Source organism: Sinocyclocheilus anshuiensis, unplaced genomic scaffold, assembly GCF_001515605.1.
Source record: "Sinocyclocheilus anshuiensis isolate Anshui unplaced genomic scaffold, SAMN03320099.WGS_v1.1 scaffold178, whole genome shotgun sequence".
In the NCBI taxonomy this organism is placed as follows: Eukaryota; Metazoa; Chordata; class Actinopteri; order Cypriniformes; family Cyprinidae; genus Sinocyclocheilus; species Sinocyclocheilus anshuiensis.
Window position 1 is genome coordinate 253,313 of NW_015546031.1, and position 11,330 is coordinate 264,642.

The following is an 11,330-nucleotide window of genomic DNA, read 5'->3' on the forward strand; positions in this document are numbered from 1 at the left end:
GTTGGGTTAGTCCATATTTGACCCAAAGTTGGGTTGAAACAGCCCAGCATTTTTTAGAGTGTATGAAATAACACCAACAGAACTATAAGATTTCTAGTAAACAAGATGTCACAACTAGGGTTGTCCCGATTCAGTTTTTAAGTCCCCCATACAATCATTTAGTTTAGCCTATCTGCCAATACTGAGTCCTGATCCGATATTTGTTTTTTGTTTCCAGTGCTAGGTGCACACTATAAGTACCTTCAAGTTATTAAAACCAATCCAATGTAGTGTGCTAGACAACTAATTAGCTTTGCAATGCTTTAAGGAATAAAATACCTGAATCTTCCTAAACTATGAGTAATATTGTGCCACTGGACAGAATTGCTTACTGTGGCTCTCAGCATGGAGCTCTTCCGAGTGGCTCTCTTTAGCCTCTCAGTGTTGCTGCTGCTGGGAAATGAGAGAAGACTGCTACTCTTTCTGTAATGACCCGGCCTGCCCGTGATCCCAGGGCAACGTTTGTCCTGCAGTCTGGGCCTGCCTGGTCGCCTTCTGACTCCTGGTGGTTTGGAGACAGTGATAGGGACGGATCTACAGGTGGGTCGTCGTTTTACCTTCACGTCCCCATCTGTTATGGCCCAAAACTGAGATCCTGAATGGGTTTCACAAAAATGCAAAGGGTTAGAATCAAAAGCATGAGGTCGGACAATCACTGGGCTTTTTGATGGCCTTTACCATAAAGTTCTTGTCGTTCCCGCTTAATTTTCGCCTTCTGATTGGCTTCCAGTTTGACAACAGAGAAAGTGGAGGGGCCTGTAATGGCAGGACTGAACGGCAGATCTCTGAACGTCTGCGCTTTGATGTCTTGGCCGTCCTCACTGCCATAACTGCCTTCCTCTTCATCTTCCTCTGTATCATGAAAATGACATTTCAGTATGGCTGTTCGCATCTGACTATAATATAAATATCAGAACATAATATGTTGGAATCACTATAAAGAAATGGTCGCCGTACAACTACATCTTGATCTAATTTGGAAATAATTCACTGTGCAAACATTTGTATGCCATATGAAACAATGAGTTATAGTGTTGTTTTCTGGAGGTTTCTGAAGTAGCAAGTAAACTAGACAGCCATGGGAACAACTTCATATTCTTTTTTGTTTTCCATCAAGGAAGTAATTGATATTTAAAACTTTTGGACTGACAAAAATTCTGATCGCAAAGTCTGCACAAATGTTCCCGCATTTCTCTCAAACTTTTTGCTAATCTAGATTTGCATGTTTTTTTTCCATGACAGTCTATTACTGTGGTATCCATTTTTCACACCTAAATGACATGTAAAAACTAACTTTGCAAAAACAGATTTATATGGTTGCAATATAGGTTGGTTAGATGATCTCTTCCTGTCCAAGCGAACCAAATAATTCTACCAAAAGTCTGGTTACTCTAGATTAAGTGGCTGTTCACACAGAACATGTTTTCCCATTTCTATGTGGTACTTTTCCATTTTTTTTTCTATGTAGACGTGCTAGACAGACGCATATGACCGTTCCGCTTGTTTCTTGTGTCTTTTGCAGTGTCTTGCACATGAGCCACGTTTTCAAGACCCTGTGTCAAGTTAAAAGAATTTCAACATTTATATGCAGCGCCGCTCATCATCAGTTACAAAACAGTGGACCAATCAGAATACCTCAGAGGCGGGGCAAGCGTTGTAAGCTTTTGTTTGCAGTAGCAAGTAGTCATGGCAACTTTTTTATTTGACAGCAACATGATGGAGGAGGCATTCTGCGCTGTGCTTTTTTAAAAACCATTCCTGAGCACTGCGTCTCACATTTTTAGACAGGTGGTGACACACAGACTTAGGGGCCGTTTACACGACAACGTTTTCAGCCAGAAACGGGAAACTTTTTATGCGTTTTGCCTGTTTGTTTACACGACAACTGCGTTTTGGGGACTGAAAATGCATATTTTTGAAAACGGGTTTCAAAGTGCAAGTTTTTGAAAACGGCACTGTTATCGTTTCCGTGTAAACACCCAAAACGTGAATCTTTGAAAACGGTGATGTCATGTGCGTGCGTAATACATGTTAGGTATGTAGACATGCGCAGTATGTGTCGATTTTAAAGGCAAGCGCGAAAAACATACACAACAATGGCGGAGTACATGGTACTGTTGTTGCTGCTCAAGTGTTTGCTAACCCTTCTTCAGCAAAGTGTGGATTTACTTCACCAATATTACAACCAACAGCGGAGACGCATCATATACAACATATAATCGTCACTTCCCTACAGGTAACGTTTATTAACAAGGTGACAGCGCCAACTACTGGCGTGGCATAAGTAATACAACGTTTTTGTCCGTTTTCGCGGATATGCGTAAACGCGGATCGTTTTGAAAACGTTGTCATGTATACGTGAAACTTTTTAAAAATGCAAGGGAAAAACTTTTGCGTTTTTGACTACATGGTTGTCGTGAAAACGTAGTCTCAGAGTGTTGAATAATTGTGACACATTTGAAAGCTTCACTAAGCTTTTCTTACTTTCCCAAGATGACACAAACCGGCTGACTCTCACCTTGCTCAGAGGACTCGCTCTCAGAGGGGGACGTCTCCCCGTCCTCATCCACTTCCTGTCCCCTGCCCTGCGGGATCCTGGCCCCTGGCTGCTGCAAACAAGCTGCTGATCCAGGACTTTTCTTCCTTTCCTTTTTAACTGCCACTGGATCGTGCCTCTTCCAGCACTCCTGTGTCCCGCTGTCCCCACTTGTGGCTGGAAATAATTCCATGCATACACAAGTACATCAGAGAAAACTGCCATTGATTACATACATTGCAAGGACATGATGGAGTTTGTGAAAGTTATGCTCCATCATTTAGTCAGAAAGTTTAGAATTTCAGTACTAGAAGTGTGCATTTTGGTTATTCTGACTGCACAAGTACCCAAAAGAGTACAACTGCAATTGTTACCTTAAAGAGCTATTTCTTACTGATTTTACCTACAAAATGAATGTATATAGGTTGACTATTAAGTTATCTTGCTATTCTGAGTAAGTCATATTTTGTTCTGTATTGTTTACAGTACATCATCTTAGTTTTGTCTTTTAAAGCCACATGGCACGATATGCCATTACAGAAGATAGGTTTTACCTGTATCGCTCAGGCTCTCAGACTCATTGGCTGTGCTGAGCTGTGTGGAATCTCTTTTGGAGTTACTATGGCCAGAGTACAGGCTCTTAGATGCAGAGGAAAACTCTGGGTCTCTTGACGCAGCTCCAGATGAATGTCGTCCACCTGGGACCTTCTGCTTGAGTTGAGTTATTTGTTGATCAAGGGTGCTGTTCTTCCGATAACACTGTGACTTCATCTAAGAGAGACCAATATGAGAGGGAATCAACATTAAGACTTATTCTGGGCCACTTTTTAAATCCTTCACTAAGCCCCCAAAATCTCCAAATCACTCCTGTGGGAGCAACAGTAACCAAAGGTGGTGAAGCTTAGCAAGGGGTTGATAAAAAAGCATGAGCTGATTAATAAATACAGAAGTGATGATTGGCTGAGGGGAGCAAGAGAAGAAAGGACTTGTGTGGACACTGACCTGTGTAGAGCTAAGGCGGCCAAATCCTCGACTGGACAATTTTTTCTTTTTCTTCTGTGATTCTCCACCTCCCCGGTGCTCCTCTGCTAGTGGACTTAGCCCCACCCCCACCAACCTGTCAATCAAAGAACAACAGAAGCTGTTACAGTCAGTGCAGCTCAGAAGTGGTGGATATTTTGATTCATCCCAGAATTCTTTACATCATTATCGCTGTGTCTTTTTGTGTTCGGTGTGTCATTGAATCATTCACTCAACAGATTTGTTCAAAAGTCGTTCGCAACAAAATCAATTCTTACTGTCCTTTTTATGAAATTATAACAGATTTCCCCACAAACTGCAACAAATTGATCACAAAAATGACCCAATTTGTTCAGCGCTGCTCCATCGTTCAGTCTCATTTAGTGATGAGTATATTCACCTAGTAGGTCCAACCAATGAAATCTTCCTTCAGAAACTGCACTATAATGCTGTTTGTGCGTGCTATCATCAGTCTCGAAATCAGGCGCTTCAAAGGAGAGACTTCAGTGAACAAAAATGCCAGAACAGAAGTGAACGAGAATGATTTGTTCACTTAAAATACTCGTTCAAAATCACTGAGTCATTCATGTCCGAAAGACCCCCTACAGCTCAGGCAGTGTCAGTATGAAAAGAGAAAGCAAGAAAGACAGATTAGAGAGAGAACGAGGCTGAGCTGCCTCTCAGTGGGCTCAAATCGCTGCCTGCTCTTCCTCTGATGAGTATCGAAAGAGGGAAGAAAAAAAGCATGGTCTCCACACCTCACGCTTGAGGAACTACGATCAGACGGCCATCCCGCCACTGTTCGAGGGCAGTTGCCGGATGAAAAGCCCAGCGTGAATTATCAGGGGAGATTCCTGCTACAAAAAAAGGGGGCCGGTCGCTTTGAAAAGACAGAGCAAGCCGTTTGAGGGCACTGCATGTTTGACGCTATTGTTCTTGGTGAATATCAGAGCCCTCGCAGTTGTATTTCCATATCAGCGAGGCAGCTTGTCCCCCTCGGCTCTGAATGTAGGCTGGGAGAGAATGCCCTTGAATTTCCCTGGAAACCTGCCCGACAGACCTAACGAACGCTAGACCGATGGCACACAGACAAAAGATTACCTTCCATCCTCCAGCAAAGAGCTAGTGTGCCGTCAGTCACATGAGCTGTTTACTCGCCGGTAGACATCTCTAGAGAGGCTGTCTTTGTGGAAACCTAATTGAGATTTTGTTTGCTGTAATGTGCTTCTGCTTACGTAGTCCCAGGGGGAAATGCTGTTTTGCTCTGAGGTTGCTCTTTCAAAGCTCAGGAGACATAAAGGAGATCTTGGTTGTGTTTCATTTAAGTATCAACTTCGCCTCACACCAAGAACGATAACAGTTAAGATAACTATTACTATAACTAATACTATATTATTAGCATCCACACAATGGACAGTAATGTTCTGGGGTGCGTTTCCCAAAAGCATTGTTAGCTATCTATGGTCATAAGTTCCATTGAACTTGGTGACTACAGAATTTACAAACATAATTGCTTTTGGGAAATGCGCCCCTGATTGTTATAAGTGCCTGCTTCAGTTATGTTGTCAGTGACTTTCGAGCTGTTCGAGCTCTTTAAATTCTGATGCATTCTGATTGGCTGTCAATTTTTTTTATCATTTATCAGCTGGAAAAAAAAATTGTTCTGAAAGTGTTTCCAAAATATTCTGATATTCTGATTCTGACTTGCCTATTCTCATAGAATTAGAACCAATATTAAAGTAATCATTATGGTTGTTGTCCTCAGTGTGAACAGGCTTTAAAACCGTGTCCTAAGATAGTCATCTCAGTCAGATTTAGGTACATTTCAGCTGACATAACCAGCCACAACATGACATTTTTTTGCCCACATTGGTTCAAAATCTTGCATGAATGGACAAAAAACTGCTTGTTAATGGAAACTTCGAACACATTAGGACACAGCATAAGATTATAGATCTCTAAAATGTGGTAAGCATAACTGAGATCATTCTATCTCTATAGAATTTGATAAGAAATGATTGAGTTCATGTTGAGATCTCTGATGCTGGACTTGGAATCTTGGTAAATCAGAACTCAGTTTGGGACGTCATTGAAATCTTTGAAACTTGTGGGATTACTGGGGTCTTTTTCACAGGAACAGTCAATGTCTCCATTTGATCTCCATTTAAACTCATTGCTGTCCTGGGATTTTAAAGTGATCGCTTGTGATTTTTCTTTCCTGCAGGATGCGTCTGTGTCTATTGACACTCAAATAGTCTACTAGTGTGTATATGTGCACACAAATACAGAATGTGTTTGTGATTGACAGGCAAGGGGACAGAGGGTGCAACGGAGTGTGTGTTCTTTCCCCATAAGGTAGGCCTCACCACGCAACGAACTGACAAACACAACATGACATGGCCCCTCCCCTTGGTGCATGCTCACGGCAGCTAATTAAACAGAGCTCTCTCAAACACACACGTGCACACACACACACATTGAATATCACTGTAAGGAATTTTAAGCACAGACACATAGTGTCAGACACAAACACAACCACATACACATGATGTGAGTTATTACCTACTGACCCACTGCCCTCAATCTCAAAAGGCTAAATGGAAAGCAGCAAGTGACAATGCCTCAATGCAGTCACCTGCACTAGAGAAAACACTGAACGTGTGAACCTGTCTGTTAATAGCTTCTCATTATGCAATGCAGTGTCGCGCTGTGTTACCCACGAGTGCAACAGCAGCAGTATTATACTATCAAACAACAAACCAAAACAGCACAATTAGTGAAGAAGACTGTAAAGTATTTTAAGGATTCTGATTCCAAACCTGATTCAACTTAACGCACCATCTGAATTTGATTTATAAATAAATTCACTTTTAGTTGTCAGAAAGATTATGCATGATAAACAAACACGCTTAGGTGGCCTGAGGGGAAGTTACTTGCTAAATCTGTTCTTTACCCTCAGTTTAGACTTTGTTCACTAGTGCCAGTGGCGACATTTCTGCTAAATAATATTACTTTGCTTTTTGCACGTTACTTGACACTTTAAAAGTAAAATATCCAGTGAGTGGCATTAAAAGTATGTTCAGTTTTATCTGAAACAGATGATTGTAAATCTGGCAAAGTATTATTATGTTGGTTGTTGTACGTATCGTGGGACAGAAATGCCCGGTGATTTATCTCAAACGTGACATAAATATGCATTTGCTTAGGCAATCATGCAGTTTTAACATACTTCTATCTTTAAAGTCCCCCTGTAGTCAAATATTTTATCCCTTAAAACTTATCTTTGATAATCAAAATGACATGTTTAATGTTTTTTCTTGTGAAAATAATTTTCTCATGCCTTAAAATAGGTTGAATGTAACTCAACACCCTTGCCTCATTTACTATACGCTGATCTATGAATATGCAAATTAGCCCCGCCTCCACTCACTCACACCAGCCAGCGCCTCCTGATTCACTGAAATGTAGTAAACGCAAAACAATGGCATACACGGATAATGACTGATAAAACTATGTTTTTACTAGCAGACAACTACAGTGAATACTGTAATATTCGTTAACGTTACTTACTTGACGATGTTGTGTCCTCAAAATGCCTTGAAGACTCAAATACAGCCGTTTGTGATTCTTAATTCGCGCCCGCGAGCATACATACGCGTGTGAAGTGCAGATGCCGATGCAACATAAAAAACTTGATTTTCACTACAGGGGGACTTTAAGTCCTGGAGCTTTTTTATCATGAATTGTGTTTCACAGGACTCGAGCACTCAACATCACAAATGCAATTCTGTACCAGGTGCGCTACTGAGCAAGTATATCATGTCATAAATGCTATATGGAACAGGTTATGCAAACGTCAAAGTGTATTAGTTTACAAATCATGCACATGGTAAAAAATGTTTTAAGGCCATAACACAGTATTGTGCGAGTCTTTATTAAACAATAATCAGCTCCAATTTCTGTGAAAAGGAATAAAAGTTGGTGTATTACACCTCTAGTCTTCATTTCAGCTAGAAACGTAAGTAAACTGTATGTATACATACATTTTTGGAGTTTTGCAAACATTTAGGTAGATGCACATATTTCTTATATGTAAATAAATAAATACATAAAATTCTGCGTAACAGTGACAAAAGCCATGTGAGGAAAAGCCATGCAATTCTTCGGGATCTATCACATCCTCTTTATGGTAAATATGAGTTGTTAAAATCTGGTCGAAGGTATAGGGTACGGTTATTACAGACTGCCCGTGCACAAAGATCTTTTATATCTTCCAGTATAGATCTGTAAAATAAATTCTTGTGATATCACAGTTGTCATTTTACATCTATGGCAGTGATTCCGTTGTTGTGAGAGGGATGTTGTTGTTTTGCTGTTGGTTGTATTTGTAATGTGTTTTGTAATCTGTTGATGTTTGTTTGTATTTGTCAACTGTTGTTGTTGATGACTGAAGGGTTACAGATACAAAAATAATTTACAAAAGGACAATAAACTAAACTAAACCATGTCAGCCACCCAGCCAACAGCATAAATAAATAAATAAATAAATGTTATTTAAAATAAATAAATGTTATTTAAAATAAATACGTTATTTAAACCTGAGCATGATAGCAGAAAATCTAGTGTGATGTTGTACAAAATGAAGATCTGGCTGCTAGCCTGTTAAATGCTACAAGACACACTGCCCTCCTTTATATACAGTAGACAAACATACACACACACACAAACACACTGCCCGCGGTGAGGGGCCCTGGCTACCTGCCCGTGCGTCTGGGTGTCACTGTCATATGGAATCACGTTGTGGCGGCTGGTTGGCACGAGGGCAGAGGCAGGCGGGCGGAAACAGAGAGGAGGTGACATGACAGTGGGACAGCCAGGAACACAATGAGAAAAAGAGATAGAAAGAGGTTTTGGGGGTGTTTGGAGTGTCAATAACACTCTTCAAAGCTCCGGAGAGATTCAAACATTGACAGATCCTCTCTATACCAGCAGGCATTGGGGAACACAGTACAATCACTCAGCCTAACTATAGTCATTATATGTGCAAAGTTCCAAAATCTAGCGAAGTGCCTTTTTTTCTACTGTCTACAGAGGCGGCTGTCCTCCACAACAGCACACTCACACACTAATTAATTGCGGTGTAAGAATGCGTGTGTCAACGTGACCTCCTCTTCTCCTGGCCTGCACTGACCCAAGTGCTAAATGACAGGAATCTGTCACATTCCTGGCAATAAAATAGATTAGAGGAGAATTCACAGCACTCTAATTACATCCACGGCCTGTTGAATCCCCCCTGGCTGCTGCAGGATAGTCATGCCATTCACATCAACGATTGGCAGACACAGAACCAGTTTATTGACAGGCGCACACACACAGTGTATGTACATAGATTTAGGATACTGTCTATAAGCCTGAACCAAGCAAACACAGTGGAACCTTTGCAAGGAGATATGAAGACACGGCCAACCGCTTTGCGCTGCCAAATGCATGTAATGCAATTCAGGCCAAGTACTGATTAGGAGAGATAAAGCATAACTGGACTTCCTCACTGAGGTCAGATGAGTTCTCCTGTTTCCTGTTTATGGTTTGTGGAGTCGTCTGCTGGGTTGTGCTGATATGGGAGGCTTATCTGCTGTGTGTGTGAGATGCTGGCAAAGAGGACAAGGGAACAGGAGATACTTACTTTACTTTTTTCTGGGGTTCATTAAGGGCCCCGGAGCCAAGACCAGGGACTGATTTGCGTTTGCGTGGTCTACCAGGGCCACGACGTGCTGGACTGCGAGGAGTCTCCTCTTTCCTAAAGAAAAAAATGGTTATCTTTTGCTAAACATGTTTTCATTATGAAGCGTGTAATTTCTGCGCACCATACGTAGTTGCAAAAATAGGCAAATTATAATTTTCAGACAAGTGATTATTTTTAGCATAGAATGACATTTGGGGTACTGATGCTCATAAACGTTACTAGGGCAACCATAACTAGGGACGCCTACTAGCAACCATTGCAGTATAGCTCTAGTGGTATGAATAGGGTTTTATTGAATAGAGTTTAATCTGCATGTGACCTAGGATTGGAGAAAGTAAGTTAACATAAAATTACACACTTCACTTTTCAAGGAGGACGAATTTGGACTATGAGGGCTTGTGTGTTCACACAGGTTATGTATAACAAATAAAAAAAGATTTAATAGTTTTGTGATGGTGGGTAGTGCTTACTGGTGATCATGCTTCCTCTGGAGTTTGGCCAGTTCTTTCTGCTTCTCTTTGTAACGCTGTTGCAGCTCTGCTAACCTCACTCGCATCGCCAACTCCTGCCCATCCATACTGTCCATGGTACCTTTCACTGGGCAAACCTGGAGCAACCAAATCAAAAAACCCTTCCCTTAGTTGCTGGTCAGTTGCTCCAATCTTGGGTGACCTCTGTTTCTATCCCTGAGTTAATACAGTTCTGTTATCCTATTAACTTTTAGTTCATTACAGTCCTTAACTAGACTGAGGATGCCAATAAGTAGGATGCAAATTCCATATGTCTTATGTTCTCTTGTTGGATAGGCTATATATTAAAAAACTGAACAAATGGTCATGTATTCTAACGTTTGGTTATCTTTAATAAGACAGATTATAAACTACATGAGGAAAACGCATATGAGAAAAAAAACATGAATGTGTTACCGGCTCATGGCGAGGCGTCCAGCTGCATTTTCTGCGCAAGTTGAGAGTTCTTCGAGCAGGAAACTGCTTCTCAGCATCTGTGGTACTGCTCTCCTGTGAACCCAATTCAAGGGCACGTGCTGCTGCCAAAGTAGCAAGACTCTGCAGGTCAAAAGTCCATTGATCTTCTTCTTTGATGAAAAAAAAAGAAACACAACAATATATTATGGCTCTCATACTGTGAATTCTATCATAAATTAGCTATTTATCTGGTATCTACGCTAGCTGGAAACAGGCATGGTAGGAAAGACTAAACTGAAAGGCTAATTTATGTCTTAATTTACAAATATCAGATCATTTACAAATATCAGATCATTCTTCATGAAACAGATGCAGATTGCTCTATAAGATATCACAGGAGGAAGGGCCTCCACATTCAGATAACACTGAATATTACCAAGACAACTATGTGATGTGTGCTTTTTTTTTTTAAAGGGGTCATTGGATTCCCATTTTCCACAAGTTGATATGATTCTTTAGGGACTTAAAGGGGTCATATGATGCTGCTACGGGCTGGATTCCGCTTCGTCCGTGGTAAAAGTTGATGTATTCCCTGAAAGACCAGCACAGATCAGCTCTAGGCATGACGAAGCGGATATCGTCCTCTTTTGGAAGACCAAACAAAGTAGTTTAAAGAAAAAGTGGACTTTAAATACCCAGATGATGCACTTAAATAATCAAAAAAATTAAGTGTGGAATGTTGGACACTTCATGCACTCAACTGTCGCAGCTTTAATTATGTAGTGAAGGGGGAGGGGCTATCAGACTCCGTTTATGAATGACAAAATAACCTTACATAATTCCTACACTACATGGTGCATAAGTACATAGTATATAAGTGCATAGTGTATAGTGCATCATTTGGGACGCAGGATAGTTCCGGTTCTTGATTCTGATTGGTTGTGCCAAGTTCGAAGCTGTTGTAAATTACTCTACAAACACAAGGTGCGTCCCACATCGCATACTTATGCACTATTCTATTACGTTTTGTAGTATAAATAGTGCGAGTAGTGCGTTCACACTGAAA

At 40.9% G+C, this 11,330-nt stretch overlaps 1 protein-coding gene across 2 annotated transcripts in view; it reads right to left on the bottom strand.

Moving 5' to 3' along the window:
- The window catches only part of LOC107698777 (BAH and coiled-coil domain-containing protein 1-like), an 87,621-nt gene that overhangs the window by 13,570 nt on the left and 62,721 nt on the right, over positions 1 to 11,330 (bottom strand). Inside the window, exons 12-19 of one of the 2 annotated variants that reach the window (XM_016499882.1) lie at positions 10,265 to 10,431; positions 9,809 to 9,945; positions 9,279 to 9,392; positions 3,578 to 3,692; positions 3,130 to 3,346; positions 2,558 to 2,752; positions 718 to 891; positions 372 to 634 (exon numbers count right to left, since the gene is read on the bottom strand). In XM_016499882.1, coding sequence (XP_016355368.1) covers positions 372 to 634; positions 718 to 891; positions 2,558 to 2,752; positions 3,130 to 3,346; positions 3,578 to 3,692; positions 9,279 to 9,392; positions 9,809 to 9,945; positions 10,265 to 10,431 — 1,382 coding nt within the window. Of the gene's footprint in view, positions 1 to 371; positions 635 to 717; positions 892 to 2,557; positions 2,753 to 3,129; positions 3,347 to 3,577; positions 3,693 to 9,278; positions 9,393 to 9,808; positions 9,946 to 10,264; positions 10,435 to 11,330 lie in introns of both variants that reach the window. The other variant, XM_016499881.1, reaches the window with a different exon arrangement.